Genomic DNA, 23250 nt, shown 5'->3' with positions numbered 1-23250 from the left:
GACACGAGAATAATAAAATTTACTATGGTTTGTTTTGTCGACGCGGATTTTTCACTCGACCGCCAATCGACCCTTATCGACAAAATGATCCAATTTAGGTAAACCGAGCACCAAGTGGTATTTAAAGCGGGTCAAATAATTCGGGGAAAATTCAAATCCGCTCATTATGGACTCACAGGAGGTAACCGTGGTGTTCAGGCCACTCAACAACTGTCTTGTCAACCTGCCGGCGCCCCTGATTAACCCATTTCTCGCCAACAACATACTCATTCAGAACATTGCGGTGGAGCTCAACTTCCGTCCCAGTGGAGCGAAGAAGGACACAAAATGGCTCGTTGGTTGGAACGGCTATTTTTCAAGCGATCCGAAAACCATGGAGATCGACTCTGTCTACGCAAGCTCCATTGGACTTCGGGAGTCGAGGAGAATCGTCATTCGTTTATCTCTCTCGCTCCCCAAGATCCAGTCCGTCGAACTAGAGCCTGAAACAAGCTCGGACTGGGAGCTGACCGAAATGTACGCCCAGACGGTCGAGGATCGATTTTTGAACCAGGTGAGATGCGCCGTTTTGGGCCAGAAACTCGCCGTTTACCCCAGCTCCAGCCCTAACAACGTGATCAAGTTTGTGGTGAAAAAAATCAAATCGGAAACCGAGGAGATCGAGCGCGGAATCCTGGTCAACGACTCCGAGCTGCACATCATACCGAAGGTGCATAGACGCGAGAAACAGCAGAGCGACGGGTCCTCACGACGCAGACGGTCTGTGTCTGGTCGCCGCTCCTCGCAATTTGACCCTGTGCCCTCTTGTCTTCTGCGCTCGATTTCTCTGCCGCACTATACTTTTCAGCATGTTAACCATTCATCCGCAAATTACGAAATATACGTCAATCTGGACCAGAACTTTATCAACCACCAGTTCAAATCCATAAAATACGTGCAGGTTTCTGTGGTCACGGGACCGGGAACGCCTGCAAAAGCAAGCTCTGTGGCCGAGCAGACGAAGAACCACGAAACTGGATCTTCAGGTAGCTCAAGGAACAACTCCGCTTCTGTGGTTGACCATAAAAGCGTCAACGGCTCGGTTGCACAGACCGACACAGAGCAGCGGAAAGTGGTAGCCATACTAGTGCACGACCCGCTTGCTCCGCGACGCAGCGCTGGCGTCTCACCTCTGCTAGCGATTGCGCTCGGTATTGAGTACCGTTGCGGAGACATGGTTTGTATTGAGGCTGCTCCGCAAAAATATGGTACCGACATCCACACAGTTGTTTTGCACAAAATTATCACACAAACATCAACCGTGAATGAGCTGGCTTTTAAGCAGGACCAGGACCGGCAACTGAAGCAGGCAGAGGCAAAAAAGGAACTGAGTGCAAAATTCCAGGAACACTTCAAACGGTTAAATTTCACAAAATGTCCGATCACTAACGGCATGAAGGTGCCGGTGATTCCTGACCTGCTGCCCCAGGGAGGGTTTTTGGAGCTGAGAGACGGCTACCAGTGGGCCTTGCTAGGCGACAAATTGCCAAATTTCGAGCTAGGGGACGAACGGCTGAAACCTGAGTCGTTTGTGGAGAGACGATACGAGCCAAAAGAGCTGTCGATCGTAGGACACAAGGATCTTATTGCCCGATTAGTCAGGTCCGTCAGACATGGCCATAACTGTGTTCTTTCTGGCGCCTCGGGTTCGGGCAAAACAACCTTGATCAACGAGGTTGTACATCGCCTAGTGACGCTGCACGGATACTATTCGAAGAATATCAACTGCGAGACAATCTCAAACGACAATTTCCACGCAATTAAAACCCTACTGGAGGACGCAGTCAAGGAAGCCAACTGGCACTCGCCGTCTCTGCTCGTGCTGGAAAACTTAGACTCTCTTATTCCTCAGGAAATGGAGCACGGAGACTCCGGGCTCAGCAGGCAGGTGAGCGAATTTTTGGTCAACTCATTAAAAGTCCTTACACGAGAACGGGAAATCTCGCTTCTGTGCTCGTCAAAGTCGAAGGAAGCGCTGAATGCAACGGTTTTCCAGACCCATCTCATCCAGCAGGAGTTTAGTCTGAAAGCTCCAGATAAAGAGCTGCGAAAAGAATTGCTACGGAGCTTTATTGACGAATACAACATGGATCTCGAAAAAGAGGAGATTTTAAACGACATCACCGTTGAAACAGAGGGATACCTTCCGTCAGATCTCAAGGTGCTTGCTGACAGGACGTTCCACGACTACATATCGTCGACAATCGACAACGACGACTTCCATCTGCGAGCCTCAAATTTTGAGCGCGCATTGCAGGGGTTTGTTCCGTCGTCTTTGCGTGGAGTGAAGTTGCAGAAGTCAGGTGTGGCCTGGTCAGACATCGGTGGTCTTAAAGACGCGAAGCGGGTGCTTCTGGAGACTTTAGAATGGCCAACCAAATATGCCCCCATTTTCGCAAACTGTCCCCTGCGTCTGCGTTCTGGAATCCTGCTGTACGGATACCCCGGATGTGGAAAAACGCTTCTGGCTTCAGCCGTGGTGTCGCAATGCGGTTTAAATTTCATCTCCATCAAGGGCCCGGAAATTTTAAACAAATATATTGGAGCTTCCGAACAGAGCATCAGAGAGCTATTTGATAGAGCACAAAGCGCAAAGCCGTGTGTCTTGTTTTTCGACGAGTTCGATTCGATTGCCCCGAAGAGAGGCCACGACTCGACCGGAGTCACCGACAGAGTGGTCAACCAGCTGCTGACGCAGATGGACGGTGCCGAAGGACTCGACGGCGTGTACGTGCTGGCTGCCACTTCGCGTCCGGATCTAATTGATTCTGCTCTGTTGAGACCAGGTCGACTGGACAAGGCAATTCTGTGCGACCTGCCCGACTACCAGAACCGACTGGACATATTGCAGACGGTTGCTTCCAAATTCCAGGTGTCTGACGAATGCCAGCTCGAACACTTTGCCCGAAAACTTGAAGGCTACTCCGGTGCAGATTTACAAGCTTTTGTCTACAATGCGTATCTGAAAGCTGTGCACGATAATCTTGACCAGCTTACAGACGCGAATGAGGGCACTACGGAACGCAAAATTGAATTTTTTAGCATGCTCAAAAACTTGCAACCTTCGGGCAATATTGCCAGCAAAATCGACACAATTTGTAAGAACCTGCATGTTACGGATTTGAGCTCATGGAACGATGCGGAGCAAGATTCTGGCGGAAAGCCAAACCAGATCGTTATCTACAACAGTCACTTCGAGATCGCTCTAGAAGAAACCAAAAAGAGTATCTCCAACAAGGAGCTGCGCAACTTTGCCCGCATCTACTCGCAGTTTGTCGACGGCAAACGAGAGGGCCACTTGCCGGACGGTCAGGCAAGCACAGATATTGGCGGCCGGACCACGCTTATGTAAATCCGAACTCCATGAGTGTCTTAACTCCGTATTAGAAATAAAGACCGCGAATAATATTTTTTTTACTGCGTCGGCCCGAACGGGAGTCGGACCGAGTCAATTTTTGCCACTCCACGCTTACATATGTATCAAGCGATGACTTAGGGTGCATATCGCTGACCAACTATATAATACCCTGACTGCCGAGATGGAAGATTATGGGCGAAAAACAAGCATGGACCGTACCAAATTGCAGAGGATCAAAACGATGCTCCCGCGACTGCTGAAAAAAACTGTCTCGCATAGCAGCACCTCTACGCAGGCTAGCTCCCCAACTTCCTGCGGCTCCTTGGATAACGATACCGCAGAGTCTATTTTGTCAGTAGATGATTTTGCCGACGCTTTCGAAGAACTCCCTCCCCACTGGGAAGTCCGCTACGATCCCGTTCTACAGCTGTATTACTATGTCAATTTGCACGAAAAGATTTCGCAGTTTGACAGTCCGCTCGAGGTCGTCAAACATTTAATTCATTAGCTTCACCATATTCATCATTATCATCATCATCATCATCATGAGCAATGGATCTGTATATAGCCCAAAATCAACGTACTATAATTTTTCTGTCTCTTTGAGTAGCCAATCAATTGCCCTGGTGTCGCCAAGCTTCTCCAGTATAGGAATGGTAGAGGCGCGGATTCTGTCGTAAAAGTCGTTGATCCACCTAACCTGCTCGGGCTCCAGGAGGTTCACGTCAATGAGGTTCTTGCAGAAAGGGACAAGAGTGAAGTAGTCAAACTCCAGCACCTTGGTCCCGTCCGAATCTTCGCTATCGACGACGAGCAAATTGCTCTCGATCCGGACACCAAATTCGTTATCTCTGTAGTATCCCGGCTCGTCACTGAGAAAGTTGCCCGGCTCCAGCGGCTTGTAGTTGTAACTCGTCTCAGCGGGGGATAATCCGCATGGCCCCGCATGAACACAAATAAATGTATCAATGCCATGACCCGTGCCGTGGTTATAGTTGAGTCCTTTTTCTGCCAACGGCTTTCTAGCTAAGGAATCAATGTATGACGACGACGTTCCGGGCGGGAACTTGAGCATGGCAACGTTTAGATGGCCCTTCAACACCAAAGTGTATTTTTCTATCTCGTCGTAGCTAGGCTTGCTGAAATGCAGTGTGCGAGTGATATCTGTAGTTCCGTCCAAATACTGAGCACCCGAGTCCAGCAGAAAAATACTATCAGGATCAAGCACAGAGAAGTCTTCGATAGTCGGGGCATAATGGATCACCGACGAGTTTGGCCCCGTGCTGGAAATCGTCTCAAATGAGAGTCCTTTGAAGTTGGGCATGAGGTTCCGGTAATGGGCAGCTTTGGTGGCAACCTCTATCTCGTCTACCTGTGCCCGAGGAGGTAAAAACGCTTCGTGCAGCCAGGCAAACGTGCGAATCAGTGCTACCGAGTCTTTAAGTTGAGCGAATCGGTTGCCCTCAATCTCCGTTTGGTTTTTGATTCCTTTGAATTCAGTGATAAGAGACCGGTTTCTGACTTCAAAAGCGGCTGCAACGTTCATATACAGAGCATAGCTGGGACTGTTCGAAAGCACCACGACGCGCGAGTCACTGGATTTGTTTGTAAGGGCAGGGATGCTATCCCAAAATTGCGAGTAGCTGCAAACTGTAAGATTGGCAATTGTGGACAAATATTTGGAAACCTTTGGAGTCAGCTTCGACTTATCCAGAAACAGTTCCACGCCATCCAGCTTGACAATGGCATAGGAGAAAAACACAGGATTGTACGGGATAGAGCTGCCACGGAGATTAAAAAGCCACGCCACTTCCTCAAGCTGCGACACGATCAGGGCAAAAGCATCAGTCTCTCGAAGATAGTCCTGGACACGCGCGATCTTGCTTGCGGCGTGCTCACCTGCGAAGCGCATTTCGTGCTCAAAAATATAGTCCAACTTAGGCACAGGCGGCGTGTAGTGCTCGAACTTCATCACTTTGTCGACCAAATTGTCCATCAGGGGCAGGAACTCGATGTTGGCACTGTGGCATCTTTCCTGGAGAAACATTCCAAGTTTGTGGTCCACCAGCCGTGGATCAACAGCAATCGTTTTGAATTTGGACAGTTTTGCGTTCTCAATACACCACTGCTGCCAAGTCATAACTCCTCGGACTCCTTGTTTCAGCAAAGTCCAATTTTTGTCCAGCTGCCGCTCTGCCTGGAGAAAATAGCGGCCATCAGTCGACAACACAGCGTCGTCCTGTGACACCACGGCCACTCCAGCGCTTCCGGTGAAGCCGGAAATAAATTCGCGGCGTTGGTCTTTGGGAGAAGTGTACTCGCTCTGATGCTCGTCCTGCGACGGAACAATATAGACGCCGATTTCGAAGGATCTCATCAAACTTCTCAAACGTGTCAGCCTGCTCGTGGTGTCCACGCGGTCAACAGCCACGGGCTTCTCATATTTCAGCTCGTTGTAGATCTGCTCCGCCTTTGTCTCTGTTTCAGTCAGAGCAACCTTGTGGCGTCCGTGGAAAAGCGACCACAGACTGTAGAAACACGAGACTGTCTTTTCGTGCGAATCGACCAGTTTGATCTCGCCACCGTCCTCAACGGAGTCCACATATTCTGGGACCTCAACAAGAAGGGGACGCGGAACCATGAAGCGGAGATAAGAAGACGTAGTATATTTTTTTTAAGTGTACACGATAAGTCGATCGTCGCCGACGCAGAAGATGACCTCCATTTTTTAGTTGCCATCCTTATCTTGGAAGACACATATAAAATGTGCATGATGAATCCTAAACACGTGTATAATATGACCAACAAAAACACAACGTCTGTTACTCCATATATGAGATTTGAACCTGTTGAATACGATCCCCAGGTCGATCCAACCAACATGGGCCAGTACAAGCCAAAGATATACAAGGTGGAACCTGTCTACCAAAAAGTGAATGTGGAGGAAAAGAGCGAGCCTGACACATACAAGAAGGAGAACGAGCTAGCGGACGAGCCTCCTCGGTATTCCGAACTCTACGACGTCAAGGATGATTCTGCCAGAAAACAAGGTGCTCGTAGGTTTAGAAGAACATTTGCCGGTGTTATTTTGCTTATTATTTCCTGCATGCTCGCCTTTTCCATGTTTGGTCCGTTCAGCTGTCCTATGGGAACAGACTCCGCTGTGAACAAAGGCAACATCGCTCTGGTTGTCTACGAAAAAGCGCACATGCCGGTGGATGACGGTCCATCGTTTGAATTCTACCGTTTAGAGATGGTTGAGTTAAACTAAATGAAATTCATTACTTGCTCACAACTTAGGGCTCAGGCCGAGGTATTTTGCATGGTGGGCAGCGTGGTCCTTGGTGAAGGATGAGATGAAGTAATAGGAATGGTCATAACCTTCTTCCAAATGCAGATCGATCTTGCCCTTGAGCTTGGAGTCCTCGCTCGCCTTGACAAGATTCTCAGGCAACAGCTGGTGGTCTCTGAAATAGAACGGATCCGCAGTTCCCGTGTGGATCAAAATCGGGGTATCTGGGCCGTCGTATTTCTTGATCAGCTCGGACGGATCGTACTCGGCCCATTTGGACTTGTCCGAACCTAAGTATCCGCCAAAACATTTATGACCCCACGCACAGTTGGATGGGTTCGAGATCGGAGAAAATGCACTCACGCTCTTGAACTTGCCTGGGTTTCTGAAATAGAACATTAATGCTCCGTAACCTCCCATGGAATGTCCTGTAATTGAGATGTTGTTGAAATCCAGCCGAGAGTAAGAGGAAGCCAGATTAGGCAGCAACTCCTTCAGAATGTAGGAATACATTCTGTAGTTCTTGGACCATTTTTCCTCGGTGGCGTCGACGTAAAAACCTGCACCGCTGCCAAAATCATAGCTTTCGTCCTCTCCCTCGATCGAGGCTCCTCTTGGAGAAGTGTCGGGGTAAACCACTGCAAAGCCATACTTGTTGGCATATGGCTGCCAGAAGCCTTTCTCAGAGCAATTGTTAGGAGTACAGGTCAGTCCGGACAGATAGAGCAACACTGGCAACTTTGAGTCTGGCTGCTCGTAGTACTGTTCAGGCAGGTAGAGGTTGACATCCATCTTGGTCTTAGTTTCCTTGGAGTCGTGCTGGAGCTTGACCAGCTTGCCTCCAAACGACTTGATCTCGGCTTGTGTGGTGAAAGTCATAATTGGGATGAAAAGTGAGTTGAGAAAGTTGCTGGTGAAGTAAATTTGATAGCCTAATTTTGGGGATGTGTTAGCCTAATACGGAAAACAAAACGGTATCCATTATATAGTGCAAACCGGGGTCACGTGACAGGTACATTTAAGCGTAGCTACTTTTCAAATTTTATGCGCACTGTGCCTGTGTCGGACCAGCTGGTAGTACACAAAGAACACGGAGCAGATTAGTCCAGCAGCGGACAGCGCCATACCCATGTAGAATGCACTGCGGATCCCAGTGTACGTATCTGCTCCGTTTTTAATTTTATAGTACTCGACAGTGCCGGCCAAACCCAGACCTACCGAGATCGCGTAGTTCACAACCGTTGTCACGAGCGACGCTGCAAGGCCCTGGTGGCGTCTTGGCAGTTTGTTGGAGAGAATCAATATTCCTGACGGGAAGCTGATATCCATGCCGAAGCAGCACACCACGATGGAAGGGAATTTCTGTGCCCAGTAGATCTGGCCCCTCGGTCTGAGACCCATGATAACGAGCCCGCCCACGAAACAGGCCATTGCGATCATCAGCATTATCGAGGCGGGCACCCGGTGGATGAGGTTTGCGGTGATCATTCCGGCCAGCAATCCAGCAATGCACGACGGAATAAATTGCACGGACGCAATCAGCGGGCTTAGGTTGAGAATATCGTACGCGAATCGGAACGTGTAATAAATCCAGATGCCGAAGCTTGACCAGCCGAAGGCGATGCAGGCAAGTGTGAAGACAACGGCGGTGTTGAGTTTAGGCACGAGGGGGTGTGTAGCAACGCGTTCGATCCAAGCAAATGCAACCATAAATGCAACTCCGACTATTAGCAGAATGTAGACATATGGCACTTTCCAGCCAACGACGGGGCCCTGGTTGAGGGCGAAATTAATCAGCACAAGGCCGCTAATACCCGTGGCAGCTCCGTATAGGTCGAAATGATGTGCAGTGAGGTTTTTATGGACGGTGACAATATTTTTCGGAATCACGAAAATTGACACCGCTGTTTTGACCACACTCACGATAGCGGTGACATAGAATGCCCATGGCCACGTGGCAAACTGGGCCAGTACAGAGCTCATGAGGGCGCCCAAAACAAAACCCAGGGGTGCGACTGCTCCGAAAAATCCAAAGGCTAAATTGCGTAATTTCCCAACTGGCAGATAGTGCCCCAGCAGACCGAGCGCGTTGGGCACAGCGGCTGAAACTGAGAGGCCCTGGAGCGCGCGACAAATGTCGAAAAACTCAATTGAGCCGCTATATTGGCTCAGCCCCCCCAGGAGCGACCATAAAGCCAAGCTCAGGTAGCTCGCGAGAAACACTTTTTTGTAGCCAACCAGATCACCCACTCTGCCCGAGATCAGGATAAATGTACCCACCGAGAGCGAGTAGGCAGCCGTCATCCACGAAATCTGGCCCTGGTCGCCCTCCACGCCAAACGATTTCGCCGTATACGGGGACGGCACAAGTGATTGTGCCAAAAGCGCCTGGGAAAAAATCTGGGAGGTAGCCATGAGAGCGATAAATGTCAGGAGCCGCAACCTGGAGATTTTCTCGAACGGCGGCTCCGGAACCATAAACTCGAGGTTCGTGTCGTCCGTCTCGGACACTTGCAGCGATGTTTTGGAAGCGGCTTCTGGGTCAGGCAGAGGTTCGTTTGACATTACGAATAAGTGTGAAAAAAGCGAGAAAAACACCGAGCTACGAAAATTAAATATAATGTTTAAGTTTGGGCTTTGCGCAATCAAAAAAAGTTGGCCACGGCTTGGCCGGAGAGCCTTTAGCGGCGTGGGACATGCAACCTCCAGCAGAAGGCTTTTTGCATCTAGCGGTTTTGGTGTGGCCGTTGGGTCGTATTTCTCGTACACCCAAATTCTGAACGACGCCGCACCTGAGCAGGATCCAGAGAACCTCGTGAGCGTCGACTCGTCTGTGCACGCGTTCCCTGTGGTCACGTCGGACTATTTGTTGCAAACACCGTTCCAGCTGCTTGGGTATGGTATCAGAATGGTCACTTTTCTGAACATGAAGGTGTACGCTCTGGGAATTTATGTGGCCCGAGAAGACCTGCCGCTGTTAAAAAAGACACTCAGCAGCGTCAGTCCCGACCCGTCGCAGGTGGCCTTTAGTCTGCGAGACCCGGCTCTGTCGCCGCAGGTGATTGAGCTGCTACTGTCTTCTGGTGTGCGGTTTTCTGCCAAGATCGTGCCCGTGCGAAACACCGATTTCAACCATCTGAGAGACGGCCTGATTAAATCAGTTAAGTCCAACCCCAAGTATAAGGAGCTGATGAAGCGGGGTGATGGAACAGACGAGAAGCTGAACGCTGGGCTGGACCAGCTACGGAAGGCGTTTGGGGCTCGCAAAATGACCGCGACTAAAAACTCTACCCTGATGCTCCAGCTTCTGAGTGACGGGAAGTTGGCGTTGTCGTTCCAACTGTACACGACCCGGGACCAGATGGCGGAGCCGTTCAGGATGGGCGTTGTTGAGGAGCCGCTGATTGGCAGGCTACTATTTATGAGCTATCTTTCCGGAGCCAAGCCGCTGAGCGAGCCTGCGCGGTCCAAGGCAATAGACGGATTTATTTCGTTGCTATGAATTTGTATATAGTCATTTTTTAGGCTACCGGCCGGGAAAAAACCCCGGAGTTTTTTTGCGCAAGCGCACTCCCCAGAGTTCCCCCGGATTCAGTCGTGGTACATAAATAGTGAATATCCCTTTAGCCTTTTCCACAAAAATGTCTGAATCCAAGCAAACCATCAACACCGACTTGGTCACTCTGACCAGGTTCATTCTAGAGGAGCAGAATAGATACGCACCGCACGCTACCGGCGAGCTAACATTGCTGCTCAACTCTTTGCAATACGCCTTCAAATTCATTGCACATACCATTCGCAGAGCCGAGCTGGTCAACCTGATTGGCCTGGCCGGAATCACAAACGCCACGGGAGACGACCAGAAGAAGCTCGATGTCATTGGAGACGACATTTTCATCAACGCCATGAAGAGCTCCGGCAACGTGAAGGTGCTGGTTAGCGAGGAGCAGGAAGATTTGATTATTTTTGAAGGCTCTGAGGGCAATTACGCGGTCTGTTGTGACCCGATTGACGGCTCGTCCAACCTGGACGCCGGAGTCTCCGTTGGTACTATTTTTGGTGTCTACAAGCTGCAACCGGGCTCCAAGGGCAGCATCAAGGACGTCTTGCGTTCGGGAACAGAAATGGTGGCTGCCGGATACACCATGTACGGCGCAAGTGCGCACTTGATGCTCACGACGGGCCATGGTGTCAACGGATTCACGCTGGACACGCATCTTGGCGAGTTCATTCTCACCAAGCCACACTTGAAAGTGCCAGAGAAAAAAGCCATCTACTCGGTCAACGAGGGTAACTCGTACTACTGGCCTAAAGAAGTGCAGGACTTCATTGCATCGTTGAAGCTGCCACAGGAAGACAACAATGGAAAGCCGTACTCGGCCAGATACGTTGGATCGATGGTGGCGGACGTGCACAGAACGCTGTTGTACGGCGGATTGTTTGCATACCCGGCCGATTCAAAATCGAAGACGGGAAAATTGAGAGTTCTTTACGAGTGCTTCCCTATGGCTCTGCTGATGGAGCAGGCTGGTGGAGAAGCCGTTAACGACAAGGGTCAGCGCATTCTGGACCTCATTCCGAAGAAGATCCACGAGAGAAGCGGAATCTGGCTCGGAAGCAAGAAGGAGGTCGAGAAATTGCTGCAATATATAAAGAATTGATGACGGATTTTTCATCTAAATAAATAAAAAATTAAATCGTGTAGGTGTCAATTTTTCAATTGTCAAAACGTTTGAACTTCGATAATTTCAGGCAATCGAAACATGAGCGACTGTAAGTTATAAAACCGCGCCGTTTGGCAGTTTTTGCCGTCCGCTAACCCGCAGTCCGTGTTCTGGACCTTGTGAAACCGTTCACGCCGTTTCTGCCAGAAGTGCTGGCCCCAGAAAGAAAAGTGCCCTTCAATCAACGACTCATGTGGACAGGCGTCACTTTGCTCATATTCTTGGTCATGAGTGAGATTCCGCTCTATGGTATCACTGCGTCGGACTCCTCCGACCCTCTATACTGGCTCAGAATGATGCTGGCCTCGAACAGGGGAACGCTAATGGAGCTGGGTATTTCGCCAATTGTCACCTCCGGCATGGTTTTCCAGCTGTTGCAAGGCACGCAGCTGCTCACTGTCAACATGGAAAACAAAAAGGACCGCGAATTGCTGCAAATTGCCCAGAAAATCTTCGCTATTCTGCTCTCTGTGGGACAGGCAACCGTGTACGTTCTGACCGGAATGTATGGTCGTCCAAGTGATTTGGGCACCGGCGTGTGCTTGTTGCTGATTTTGCAGCTTGTGTTTGCCGCCATGGTGGTCATTCTTCTGGACGAGCTGTTGCAGAAAGGCTACGGTCTTGGTTCGGGCATTTCTTTGTTCATGGCCACCAATATCTGCGAACAAATTTTCTGGAGATGTTTTGCTCCAACCACCATCAACAGGGGACGTGGAACAGAATTTGAAGGTGCCGTTTTGGCCTTTGTCCATCTTCTTTTCACTAAGAAGTCCAAAAGAGCTGCTTTGATCGAGGCATTCTACAGAGACAACGCCGCTAACATGTTCCAAGTGATTGTCACAATTCTGGTCTTCCTTGCCGTGGTTTACTTGCAGTCGCTCAAGGTCGAGCTTCCTGTTAAATCCACCAGACAAAGAGGCCCATACGGCTTGTACCCAATCAGACTGTTCTACACCTCAAACATGCCAATCATGTTGCAGAGCGCTCTGACCTCCAACATCTTCATCATTTCCCAGATGCTCTACACCCGGTTCCCAAACAATGTCATTGTCAAGCTGCTTGGCTCTTGGGAGCCAAGGGCCGGCTCTCAGCAGCTGTTTGCCTCTTCGGGCATTGCCTACTACATGCAGCCACCATTTTCCCTGACTGAAGCGTTTTTGGACCCAATCAAAACCGTCATTTACGTTATATTTGTGCTGGCCACCTGTGCATTTTTCTCCAAGACCTGGATCGAGGTTTCTGGCTCTTCTCCTAGAGACGTTGCCAAGCAGTTCAAGGACCAGGGTTTGGTCATTGCCGGCCACAGAGAGACCTCTGTCTACAAAGAACTGAAGAAAATCATTCCTACCGCTGCTGCGTTTGGTGGAGCCACCATTGGTGCTCTGTCTGTTGTCAGCGATCTTTCCGGCTGTCTGGGCTCTGGAACATCCATTCTTTTGGCCGTCACCACCATTTATGGCTACTACGAGATGGCTGCGAAGGAGGGTGGATTTGCCAAGAGTGTTGGAACCGGGTTCAGTGAGATGATGTGAATAAATATCTAGCCTAAAAATCTCCGTGGCAGTTTTTTTTAAATTTAATTTACTTATTTTCCTCGTGATGCCTCCGCAGAGTTCTTCCTCACGCAGAATCAAGAACATCTCTATTTCCAAGCCCATTATCTATGGCAACGTGGCCCAGAAAATATCTGAGACCAACCCGCTTCCTGAAGGCGCGCCCGCAGACCACACGCACACATGGAAGGTGTTTGTTGCTGACCCGCTAGGCAACGATTTGTCGAGCTATATTCGCAAAGTGGTGTTTAAACTGCACGACACCTACAACAATCCGACTCGGTCCATCGAAGAGCCGCCATTCGAGGTGTCTGAGACCGGTTGGGGAGAGTTTGAGATTGTGATCAAGATATACTTCAACAACGACTGCGGCGAGAAAAATATCACGTTCTACCATCATTTGAAACTCCACCCGTACGGACCGGACATGGAAGAAAGCCAAAAAACCGGTAGAGTGGAGAGCATACTGTTTGACGAGATAGTTTTCAATGAGCCTACAGAGAGAATGTTCAGACTGCTGACCGCCAAACCCGGCTCGTTGCTGCCCTACAAAAGTGAGAATTCCAAATTCACCAAGGAAGCAGAGCGACAGGAGATCGACAGGATCGAAAAAGCCCTCGAAGAAGTCAGAAAACAGATTGACCAGAAAAGCGTCGAATTCAAAGAGTTGGAACAGGAAAGACAACGACTTGTCGCATGAGCGCGTTTATACGATAATTAAGTGTCTTTTATTAGAGCGTCGAAAAGCTAGTGTACATTAATATACTCCAAAGTCTCCTCAATCACTTGTTGTAGGCTCTGCCCCGAGCCGAAATATTTGTTGTAGTCGTAATTCACAAGAATCTTCACCAGCTCGAGTCCGTCTCTGTTAAAAACCATCACCGATGCTAGTGGATACGTGCCGCCGCCCAACGGATCGGTCACCCCGAGACGTTTTGCCAATATTCCACGCGAATCAAGTAATATTGGGAAACTATAGCTATTGGAACCGTGGTAGTTACTGGTTACCCCAAGAACGTATCCGTGGAAGTGCGCAGAGTCCATCATCTGAAGCAGCTGAAAATCGCATTCGGCAGCGCCAAAGAAGAAAAGAACCATTGGAAGCGAGAGATTGGCATTATGCCGATTGAATACAATTTTGGTGTCTGATTCTGGTCCCAGAAAATACATGTCGTCATTATCAGTGGCCGCATCGAGCAAATCAAAAACGTTCGACTTGGGCAAATGCGCTTGCTTGATCACCACCTCAGGTACTCCGCGCTGGCAACTCTGGACAAACTCTGAGCTGGAGGAAGTGGACGATAATGGCCGTATTTTCTTCGAAACAGAACCATACTCGGCATCGTCATACGAGCGCTTGGCGCGCCAGACGGTGCCAATTATAGGGGAAAGATCATGGGCGGTAAACTGGAGCTGGGTGGAAGCCTGAGGAATGGTAGGCATAGCGAAAAGAGAAAATGCAATGATAAACGCAAGGATGGATGATTTATACTCAGCGGGTGGCCCAAGATGATTTGCCGCCCAATGTCAAAGTTTTCCGGTTGCTGAGTTCTCCACCTGTTTATATAAGGAGGCCGATGACCTTAGAATCGCACCATAAAGATCAAAGTCCGAGATCTAGCATCGAGTCAGGAAAGCAATCACATGGCGCAACATCATGTGCTTGGCTGTCACGTGAAATTGCCTCAAACGGTGTATGCGAGCGGACAGGAGGACGCGGAAAAATAAACGAACTTACGCGAGGACAAGAGGAAAAAGAAACTAGAAACGCCGTGTTCGTTGCCCCAGGAATGTGCGTTGTCCCCGGTCGGGTAACTCATTTTTCCTCTCATCGGTCGGGGCGATTCATGCGCCGGCGGCAATCCTCCTATTTTACCCGTGAGATTGTGCAGAAAGTGCATCACCAGAACGGGAAAAGTGTTGTGGCGCGCACGACTTGGCGACTTTGTCTGTGCACGATAAACTCAAGAGTGTTGCATAGGACAGGTCAAGATAGGTACACTGTATTTTTTTATCTCCAAAGTTTGGAATCGTTGAAGAAGAACAGGGTAGCTGCTAATGTTGTCACCTTCCAGTAAGGAATCGCATCTGGTTCCGTCCAATCAGAACAGATTGTCGAACTTTACATTTGGAGAGAAAAAACATTCGTTATCCAAGGTGGAGTCTTGTCACGATCCGGCAGAGCAGACCGCACAGCGCCGTGGCACGAGAACCTCTTCAATTGGGAATGCAAATGTTTTGAATTCGCCTCTCTCGCTGTCTGATGAAGACCAGTGCCATAGAGCCAACTCCAACCTCGATGGCGACCAGATATCGCTGGAGAGCGTGCCTCCTCCTAGCACACCGTCGTCACCGTCTCAATCGCGCTCAAACGGCTCCCGAGGCTCCCACTCGAAGCGCAAGGACTCTTTGATTTTTGAGCGGTTTGTGCAGGACCAACTAATTGACTCTCAGCCAATCTCGTCTTCTCTGCCTCGGCAATACTCTACAGAAAACTTTGTTCCCGCCTCGCTCGATCTTACCGCGCAGATTTCGAACGACGAGCTCGACCAAGTCGATATGCGCTATCCAAGAAGATCGTCCACCGCCAACTTGCAGGCCGCGTTCGCTTCGCCAGGGTACAGAAAAATGTCTATCTCCTCTAGACCTAGCACGAAACGCAGCACCTCAAATCTGACGGAGCAGCTGATGTCCAACCAGAGTCCGCGTCCTGCGTTCAACCATTCTCTCACCACATCGAATATTCCTCAAGCACAACAAAATTCGCCTGTCACGTCGCCACTGCTCAAGCAAAATAAATCCACTCTCTCCTTCTGTTCGTACGCAGATATGATCACCCAGGAAGACCAGGAATCGAAAATCCCTATAAGACGTCCAAGTATCAGCGCCAGTCTTTCTAACCACCCAAGATTGTCCCGGACCAGCTCTGTTTCGTCGGCCTCCTTCTCCCAAAGGTCCCCGGTGAGCGTCCAGCCTCCTCAAATCCATACTGCCTTTGGGCCTAACGCCTCAGCCCAGGCATCGAGTTCCTCGCTTTCTCCATGCGGAGGCCCCATTTCGCCTCAAATCTTCGCAAGAGGCCCCCTTAGCCAGAGAACCTCGAGCGTCCAGTCAGGGAAAAAGTTCTCTGTTGACTTGCCGAGCTCCGACTCCGATAACGAAACTGACCAGTCCTCGATTCCTTTCAGGTTCACTGGATTCCAGAAAAAGAAAATCCCGGTTAGATTATCGAATGCTAGTCAACACTCCTTGAAAACAGGCAGCCACAACATCGATGATGTTCTGGTCGACGACGACTCTGACAAAGATAGTATGCACAGTTATGTAAATGAAGGACTGCGTACTTAACACGGACTTCTATTTTTTATACGAAATATATCTGGTTAATTATCACTCGCTCAGATAATTCTTTCTATTACCAGTCCGCACGAACCGGCGCAGCATCCACTCAACGTCGGCGTCTTTGTAGTCCATAGTTCCGAGCCGGACTTCAAACAGCCTCATTTCGAATCTTGGGCCCACTTCGCTGAGCTCGACATCGTCCTTGGTCCGCACATACAGATGCTGTCTCACACTGATAAAATCTTCGTTGTTCACAAAACTGATCACTCTCGGCGACTGTGGCTTCACTCCTGGCGGGAACAGGTGCTTCAGCACTTGCACGACACGTTTGCCAAGTTTGGAGGTGAAGTTCTCGAAAACAAGGTGCGGATACGCTTCTGATTGCGAGCCAACATTTAGGATATCGTGACGAAGAACCACGTTGTGGAGAGTGAACGTAACGGAAGGCCCGTGAGGTAAGTGTGTGATTGTGAGCGTCGTAGGCACACCTCTGTGCTCGTGAATGACTATGACATCTGTGACTCCTGATTTTTTGCACGTCTCAATCAGATCACTGAGTATGTAATTACCTCTGTTAAGTCTCATGGCATTAGGAAAAAGCAGCTTCATCTCTTTTGTGAACTGCGAAAGTCTGGACGAAGGGCTTCTAGACGTGGTGATTATTATTTTCGGCTCCACAAGGCCCGAAAGCGCAGAGTATTCGTCATCAACGGTCTCCTGGATCGATTCGTCATATAAATAATCTTTTTGCAATTTTTCATCGTCAGCAATTTCCTTGGGCAGGTTTTTACCCGTAGCCAGCGCGTGGCTGAGTTGTTTGCGCTTCTCTATAAGCGTCTGTTCTTGCAACTGCTGTGCTTTTCTGTAGAGGTACTCCCTTCTCTCTCTGGCCTGTCTTCTGAGCATAATAATTTTTTTGTTTTTTCTAAAAAAATTTATTTACGCCATTCATACAGAAAAAATTCATTCCTTACATATCGCATCCATAGTAAAATACAAGACCGAGCCCCGAACCGCAGCAACAGGCCAACTCGCAAAGGCCGTGGGCGGAATGGCTCAGCTGAGCATGCTCTCTCTCTCATTGTATCGCTCAATTCTTCTTCCTGCCAAACAATCCTCTCTTCTTCTTTTCCGGCTCCTTAGGAGCTGGTGGTGTGTACACGCCTTGCTCCGTAGACGAGGTTTGAGGCCGTTGGTACGCATTGCCGTCATATATCGGCTGGCCGTACTCGTCAAACTGCTGCTGTCCCGCGCCGTAACCCTGCGCATACTGGTTGCCGGAGTAGAGCGGGAAGTCCTGTCTCACTCTCCATCCCAGACTTGGGGTCTCGAGCTGCTGTTTATAGGACGGATCGCCTGTCACCGAGTATTCGAACGATCGTATGGTGTCCATGGGCCGCTCGTCTCTAGATCTGGACGGATTCGATATGTCTGGATTCACAATGGTGTTGCCGAACACGTCGCGTAGTCCGGCGTCGCCCAGCGACGACTGTCTTTGGTGTTCGTTGGCAGACTGTTCAAACGGCTGTGCCTCGTTGACCGCGTCCAGGATCGGATCGTGCACGTTGGCCGAGCGCATCTTGAGCCGTTTCTCATCTTCGTGCGTCAGCTTGACCTTCATCTTGTCGCCAGACGATTGCGAGCTTCTCTTGAACAGACCCATCTTGTGTAACGTTTACAAATATAACACAGAAATTTTGTCACTCGGTTTTTTTTCTAGAGCTCAGTGCCGAACGAGGCTTAAAACAGAAACAGTAATAACGTCAGTTACCAACGGTTCGTTATAAACAAATAATGCACCTACCAATTTGTGATTTTGACACGTCGTCGATGCGTCAAGTAGGAGCGTGACGGGTCCGGCTGCTATTTTTATCGCCCTCCTAGCTTCCTGTAGCGTCGATCGGCGCGTCTATCAACCCATTCCCCTGTCTTTAACCCCCACAATGATTTATTGTTTTTTACTACGCCTTATCTACAATCAGAGCCACTTTGTTTGGAATACGGGATATTGCCGAAACTCGTTCTTTGTCATCAAATCAGCTCTGTTCAGGTAAACGGGTGCGCAACGCGCTTGGTAAAAAACCAATGCCTCGAAACACAGCTAAACATTCCTCGTTGCCCCAAACTAATTTGCCTCTCTCATCCCTCGAGTCTTCTTTCTTCGATTCCCTTGATGAACTAGCAAACTGGGAAAGGCGGATCCATGAGAAGTCGTTTGAGCTCGACGAGCTCAACAAACCTACTGAAAAACTCGCACATTATACAAGAGCAAGACAGCAAAGCACGTCAGAAGACGTTAAGCTTCTAGTTTGTCATGATTTGAAGGGCGGCTACCAGGTCAACGAGGATGAGGACCCCCTAGGATACTTCCCCCATCCGGACGGCCAGCATTATTTCCTCCAGTATCCGCAGTTAGTCGACAAGTTTGTGTATTTCTCTCATCATCGCGTCAGTATCCCGCCGGTGTCTTGGATCAATGTGTGCCACCGAAACGCGATCAAGTGTTTGGGTACTGTCATCTTTGAGGGCAACACTTATCGCGACTTTGAGGAGGCTGATAAATTGCTCACAAAGCAAGACGGAGAGTATGTTTTTGTCAGATGCCTAGTTGCGCTGGTGGAATATTTCCAATTCGATGGCTACCTTTTCAACATAGAGACCAGGTTCAGCAATACGCGAATAGCCAGTCTTCTAGAGCCATTTTTGGAACAGTTAAGAGCTGAGCTTCATGTGCGAAACCCATCAACAGAGCTTATATGGTACGACTCCTACATTTACCCAGAAAATAGGGTTCTATACAAGAATGGTGTTACCGAGGCCAACTACAATTTTTTCTCCTGCTGTGATTCCTTTTTCACCAACTACTGGTGGAACGTGAAACATCTACAAGATAATATTAAAAACGTTGGTGTTTTGGGATCCCGACTGAAGGTCTATGCTGGCTACGACGTATGGGGAAGAGGCACGATGATAGGAAAAGGAGGTTATGATTCGGCCCTGGCATGCCAGATGATCAAGAAGTACCGTTCCAATGTCGCTCTATTTGCTCCTGCTTGGACCTATGAATACTTGGCTCGAAAAGACTTTACCCAAAACGATACTCGATTTTGGATAGGCCTTTTTGATGGTGAATCTTCCATGGCGACTACTTTCAAGCCCTATAGCTCGCCGCTTTACAAAATCAACGACTCCAATTTTGTTTTCTACACCAACTTTGGATCTGGAGAGGGCTGTGCGTTTTACGAGTGCGGCGAAAAAGTGTATCGCGATAATTGGGTTAATGGTTCATTGCAAATGGAAATTCCCTATGCTATTCACACGAGAAATAAAAATGGGATACAATGGACGTTATCAAAAGAGGACTCATTTCATGGGGGTTCTTGTGTGGAGATCAAATACAATGAAGTCGTTGACGATAAAGGCTACCAAGTATTCAACAACCAGACGATTAATTCGTTCTCGTTATTTTCATTTGTCCAGGATTGTTCTTTCCCAACGGTAAACGTGAAATTGACCTACAAGCTGAACCATAAGACCAAGTCTTTTTTCAAGCTCAAAATTGGCTACTATATTGAACGGCGCTATAGAACTGTTCAGAAGGTGAGAAGTGGATGTCTGGTGGTTCCATTGCTTTCAACAAACGATCAATGGTTCACAATAGAAGAACCGTTCCATGTAAGTTTGCAGAATTCACATGAATTCATAGTCCTGGATTCGGCTACAATATTCTACGAAGAGACTGAAGATCCATTCATGCGCGCGCACGTGGTTGAAGATCAGTCGACCTCAAGTGTTATCGACAACGAGGAATACGAGAAACTAATGAATAGCGAGATATATTTCGATGACGAAGATGAGGACTGGATTCTCGTCCCTTCTGACATCTCAATGGAATCAACCGATAACGGAGGAAGGGAAAATCATACATGGAAAGTGATCAGCAATCAAATACGCAAAAAACACCCGAAATCGCATCCTTCCACATCGCCTGTACTAAAGCTGGGAGAACTCGCTATCATAAATGCCAATGACTACCCATCAGACAGTTTTTTCAAGCTTATGCCGGTAAACTCCATTGATGTTAGGCGGTGGGAAGGTAAGATCTTGCTAATATGGAAAACGAATCAGGATTCAGTTCTTTACCATCTAATATTTGTTGATGATGTGTTTCAAGGCATATCGTTAGTGTCCAAGTTTGTCTTCGAAGATCAGGCGGTTGACGAAAAGAGTTTCAAGACAAAATCTGGAGGCTCTACGAAAGTGAGGATTGATACCGTCAACAGACTTGGAATACTTGTCAAGGGTACCGATATGCACATTTGACGTGCGGCTACAATTTGCCTAAAATTCTTGGCAACCCGTGTTCGCTGTATTTTTTTTGATCTAGCGGTTGCAGTTGGAGTCATGAAGCTGTCAGACTCAAGCAAGGACTTCAAGTCCATGAGATTGACGAGATCAGACTCGGATATTCCACTGCGCGCATGTGTTTCGTCCGATGGTATTAGTATGGGACAACCGCCCAAAAACAGAACCGGTTTACCTTATCAGATATCCAGATCGCATGGGTCTGAAGGTAATATATTTGAGTCAAAGCGGAGAACTGGCTCAGCGCATAGCGTTTTGTCGTACGAAAGTCTCCAAATGAGTCTACGACCTCCATCTAGCAGACCGAAGTCAGGAATGATGAAAATCAGCTATGTGATGATCAATGGGTTACCGTTCCCTCTAGAAATTGTTTTCCCCAAGAAGATTGCACACAGAGGGCACGAGAGGGCGCAGGGACCTAGCAGGCCTACTACACAACCGCTTCCCTCGAAACGAGATTCGCCGCGCTCGCCATCAAAATGCATCCCACATTCGTTGTTGGCGATCCCAGAGCTTCCGGTTCCCGACGAAAAACTTTCCAAACCCGCCGCTGATCTATCTCCCCAGTTGATTTTCAACTCGCCTATATTGAGTGCATTTGAAAATGATGTTGATGAAACAAAAAAGGAATCTAGCACTTCGCGTAGTGGTACTTTAGGAAAATTTGATGCTGACAAGCCGCCAACTAAAGAGCCTCCAACTGATAAGCCAAAGAGGGAGCTAAAAAACCCAAAGTCAAAATCTAAATCACCATCTCACAAGTCTAGAGTTTCGTCTCCCCGAAAACCCCTGTTCTTCACCGCCACCTACAAAGATGCAATAGAGTTGATGAACCGGCCCGTATTTTCGACTGACGAAAAGGAGAACAGCGGTGAGCCGATGGCCATGCAGAAAACAAGGAATAGTGCCTATGCAGGTTCTGAAATTAACAATAATGAATACACTGAAGACGGTATACAAACCTCAGAAGAGGTCTCACGCGGTTACATGTCTCCCTCGCATCTTATGCTCTCAAGTCTCCGAATCATCAGCGAGGATTTCATTTATGCATAGATAAGAAGCTCAGTGTAATGGCGAGCGTGCGGCTGCACTATCGTAAGACGCTTCGCTGATTGTGGTCAATGGAGAGTCACTTTGGGGCCCAAAACAATGCAACTGGATTGGTGTTGATAAGCCTGCCAGCTCAGTGCTGTCATCCAGCTCATCAGTGTACTCCTCACTCGCACTTGCATCCACTGGATGCTCAGGTAGCGGTTTATTATGATCGTTGAATTCCAAGCTATTTGAACGCGAGACAGGTTTGAAAAGTGTGATTGTCCTGTTGCCCGTTTTGATGCGGTCGTTTGAAGAATTAGGTGCGCCAGCATAATTGAATTTAGAGTTTGACTTTAGCAGTTGCTTACGTCGCTGTTTTCGCATAACAGACGAAGACGTGCGTTGAGGTAATGAAAGCTCGCTTTCGAAATCGAAATCTTCGGGTATCTCGTTGATTTCGTCCAGCAACGAGTCCAGCGGCTCTGTTTTCGGTAACTCGTCGTCAGGATACCATGAATATCGCTGGGCCAGGAATTCCAGTTCGTCGCCGTCGTTGGACTCGAGCTGGTGGTATTTGATGCTACTGGAGCGGAACCTGGTCACCAGGTCTTGGATGTCGGATGATGACGGGTCTGTGGCGACCAGCGGAGGACTCAAATCGTCGATGGTCACTTCCTGGTCTGAATGAAAAGAGTATTGTCCGTTTAATGTCAATAATTGATCTGGTGCGTCCTTTTTAGGACTGTCAAAATTCTCATAGTTGTCTGCCTCCTCATCGCTTGAGAACAGCTTCCGGTTGAACAAGTCCTCTGAATCGTCCAGATCTTTGTCGTCGTAGAAATTCATGTCCTCCTGCAAATCGTTGAGCGACTCTGTGTCATTGATAAACTCCTTGAAGTGATCCTGGTTCTGTTTGAGTTGTGCCTTCATCTCCTCGTACTTCACCTGGTCGTAAGACTTGTAGTATTTTAGCGATGCGTTTCGGCCGGTACCTTCAAATGAGAAATGGGACGAGCTCGAACTCGAGCAAGGGTCGGATTGTGGCTCCTCCCGTCGTTTCAGTACCACGATAGAAAAATCGTCTGTCGATTCCGCGTTCAGCTTTGGAGGCTCCTCATCCTCTTTCGACGTCTCTGGCGTCACCTGCGCGCTGAACTCTGATTTGTCAAAGGCATAGACCAACGACCTAGGACTGGCGTCGGCACTCCAGTCGTGTGTCTTTTTGCCGAAGATAGTCGGGGTTTTCAGGTCTCTGTCGTCTTCCAAGTCCGGTGCACTTGCAATGCGCGAAACTGCCGGCGTGGGTTTCGTTTTTGCAGAGCCTGTGGACCCCAACCCCGTACTGGAAATCTTGTGCCTGAGAAAGCTTTTGATGGGGTTGGTCAGCTTCCGTCCAGCCGAGACTGCTGAGGATGGCTCCATGGCCTCGCGTGGTCGCGCTCGTGTCGCGCTCGTGCTCTCCTTATGGGACTTGATCAGGGAGCGCATACTGGTACATTGGGTTATCTTATGATTTTTTTTAATAATTCATTCTACTTTAAT

The 23250-nt window shown here is 48.8% G+C and overlaps 17 protein-coding genes across 17 annotated transcripts; 10 read left to right on the top strand and 7 right to left on the bottom strand.

Annotated features, from left to right (window-relative positions):
- Window positions 1-166: 166 nt before the first annotated feature.
- On the top strand, window positions 167-3391 carry HPODL_03328 (Peroxisomal membrane protein PEX1; the record flags this gene model as incomplete). Its single annotated transcript, XM_014079635.1, has 1 exon — window positions 167-3391. The coding sequence occupies one exon, from the start codon at window positions 167-169 to the stop codon at window positions 3389-3391; it is 3225 nt and encodes a 1074-aa protein (XP_013935110.1).
- Window positions 3392-3578: 187 nt separating this feature from the next.
- HPODL_03327 (uncharacterized protein) lies at window positions 3579-3905 on the top strand (the record flags this gene model as incomplete). The annotated part of the gene is made up of 1 exon (XM_014079634.1): window positions 3579-3905. One exon carries the CDS (start codon window positions 3579-3581, stop codon window positions 3903-3905), a length of 327 nt encoding a protein of 108 aa, XP_013935109.1.
- A 75-nt stretch (window positions 3906-3980) lies between these two features.
- HPODL_03326 (Protein involved in negative regulation of transcription of iron regulon) lies at window positions 3981-6038 on the bottom strand (the record flags this gene model as incomplete). Its single annotated transcript, XM_014079633.1, has 1 exon — window positions 3981-6038. One exon carries the CDS (start codon window positions 6036-6038, stop codon window positions 3981-3983), a length of 2058 nt encoding a protein of 685 aa, XP_013935108.1.
- Window positions 6039-6194: 156 nt separating this feature from the next.
- HPODL_03325 (uncharacterized protein) lies at window positions 6195-6668 on the top strand (the record flags this gene model as incomplete). The annotated part of the gene is made up of 1 exon (XM_014079632.1): window positions 6195-6668. The coding sequence occupies one exon, from the start codon at window positions 6195-6197 to the stop codon at window positions 6666-6668; it is 474 nt and encodes a 157-aa protein (XP_013935107.1).
- An 18-nt stretch (window positions 6669-6686) lies between these two features.
- On the bottom strand, window positions 6687-7568 carry HPODL_03324 (S-formylglutathione hydrolase; the record flags this gene model as incomplete). Its single annotated transcript, XM_014079631.1, has 1 exon — window positions 6687-7568. The coding sequence occupies one exon, from the start codon at window positions 7566-7568 to the stop codon at window positions 6687-6689; it is 882 nt and encodes a 293-aa protein (XP_013935106.1).
- Window positions 7569-7724: 156 nt separating this feature from the next.
- On the bottom strand, window positions 7725-9254 carry HPODL_03323 (MFS transporter; the record flags this gene model as incomplete). The annotated part of the gene is made up of 1 exon (XM_014079630.1): window positions 7725-9254. One exon carries the CDS (start codon window positions 9252-9254, stop codon window positions 7725-7727), a length of 1530 nt encoding a protein of 509 aa, XP_013935105.1.
- Window positions 9255-9309: 55 nt separating this feature from the next.
- Window positions 9310-10191, top strand: HPODL_03322 (uncharacterized protein; the record flags this gene model as incomplete). Its single annotated transcript, XM_014079629.1, has 1 exon — window positions 9310-10191. One exon carries the CDS (start codon window positions 9310-9312, stop codon window positions 10189-10191), a length of 882 nt encoding a protein of 293 aa, XP_013935104.1.
- Window positions 10192-10330: 139 nt separating this feature from the next.
- Window positions 10331-11350, top strand: HPODL_03321 (Fructose-1,6-bisphosphatase; the record flags this gene model as incomplete). Its single annotated transcript, XM_014079628.1, has 1 exon — window positions 10331-11350. The coding sequence occupies one exon, from the start codon at window positions 10331-10333 to the stop codon at window positions 11348-11350; it is 1020 nt and encodes a 339-aa protein (XP_013935103.1).
- Window positions 11351-11452: 102 nt separating this feature from the next.
- HPODL_03320 (Protein transport protein SEC61 subunit alpha) lies at window positions 11453-12945 on the top strand (the record flags this gene model as incomplete). The annotated part of the gene is made up of 2 exons (XM_014079627.1): window positions 11453-11462; window positions 11516-12945. The coding sequence occupies 2 exons, from the start codon at window positions 11453-11455 to the stop codon at window positions 12943-12945; spliced, it is 1440 nt and encodes a 479-aa protein (XP_013935102.1).
- Window positions 12946-13012: 67 nt separating this feature from the next.
- Window positions 13013-13666, top strand: HPODL_03319 (Subunit of both the NuA4 histone H4 acetyltransferase complex and the SWR1 complex; the record flags this gene model as incomplete). The annotated part of the gene is made up of 1 exon (XM_014079626.1): window positions 13013-13666. The coding sequence occupies one exon, from the start codon at window positions 13013-13015 to the stop codon at window positions 13664-13666; it is 654 nt and encodes a 217-aa protein (XP_013935101.1).
- A 47-nt stretch (window positions 13667-13713) lies between these two features.
- On the bottom strand, window positions 13714-14409 carry HPODL_03318 (uncharacterized protein; the record flags this gene model as incomplete). The annotated part of the gene is made up of 1 exon (XM_014079625.1): window positions 13714-14409. One exon carries the CDS (start codon window positions 14407-14409, stop codon window positions 13714-13716), a length of 696 nt encoding a protein of 231 aa, XP_013935100.1.
- A 615-nt stretch (window positions 14410-15024) lies between these two features.
- HPODL_03317 (uncharacterized protein) lies at window positions 15025-16314 on the top strand (the record flags this gene model as incomplete). The annotated part of the gene is made up of 1 exon (XM_014079624.1): window positions 15025-16314. One exon carries the CDS (start codon window positions 15025-15027, stop codon window positions 16312-16314), a length of 1290 nt encoding a protein of 429 aa, XP_013935099.1.
- Window positions 16315-16356: 42 nt separating this feature from the next.
- Window positions 16357-17214, bottom strand: HPODL_03316 (U3 small nucleolar ribonucleoprotein IMP4; the record flags this gene model as incomplete). The annotated part of the gene is made up of 1 exon (XM_014079623.1): window positions 16357-17214. The coding sequence occupies one exon, from the start codon at window positions 17212-17214 to the stop codon at window positions 16357-16359; it is 858 nt and encodes a 285-aa protein (XP_013935098.1).
- A 184-nt stretch (window positions 17215-17398) lies between these two features.
- Window positions 17399-17971, bottom strand: HPODL_03315 (uncharacterized protein; the record flags this gene model as incomplete). The annotated part of the gene is made up of 1 exon (XM_014079622.1): window positions 17399-17971. The coding sequence occupies one exon, from the start codon at window positions 17969-17971 to the stop codon at window positions 17399-17401; it is 573 nt and encodes a 190-aa protein (XP_013935097.1).
- Window positions 17972-18393: 422 nt separating this feature from the next.
- On the top strand, window positions 18394-20631 carry HPODL_03314 (endo-beta-N-acetylglucosaminidase; the record flags this gene model as incomplete). Its single annotated transcript, XM_014079621.1, has 1 exon — window positions 18394-20631. One exon carries the CDS (start codon window positions 18394-18396, stop codon window positions 20629-20631), a length of 2238 nt encoding a protein of 745 aa, XP_013935096.1.
- A 357-nt stretch (window positions 20632-20988) lies between these two features.
- HPODL_03313 (uncharacterized protein) lies at window positions 20989-21726 on the top strand (the record flags this gene model as incomplete). Its single annotated transcript, XM_014079620.1, has 1 exon — window positions 20989-21726. The coding sequence occupies one exon, from the start codon at window positions 20989-20991 to the stop codon at window positions 21724-21726; it is 738 nt and encodes a 245-aa protein (XP_013935095.1).
- Window positions 21727-21735: 9 nt separating this feature from the next.
- On the bottom strand, window positions 21736-23196 carry HPODL_03312 (uncharacterized protein; the record flags this gene model as incomplete). Its single annotated transcript, XM_014079619.1, has 1 exon — window positions 21736-23196. The coding sequence occupies one exon, from the start codon at window positions 23194-23196 to the stop codon at window positions 21736-21738; it is 1461 nt and encodes a 486-aa protein (XP_013935094.1).
- Window positions 23197-23250: the final 54 nt, after the last annotated feature.

The sequence above is a fragment of the Ogataea parapolymorpha genome, chromosome IV (genome assembly GCF_000187245.1).
Source record: "Ogataea parapolymorpha DL-1 chromosome IV, whole genome shotgun sequence".
In the NCBI taxonomy this organism is placed as follows: domain Eukaryota; kingdom Fungi; phylum Ascomycota; class Pichiomycetes; order Pichiales; family Pichiaceae; genus Ogataea; species Ogataea parapolymorpha.
Note: the sequence above shows the minus strand (reverse complement) of the source record. Positions and strands in the feature narration are given on the sequence as shown.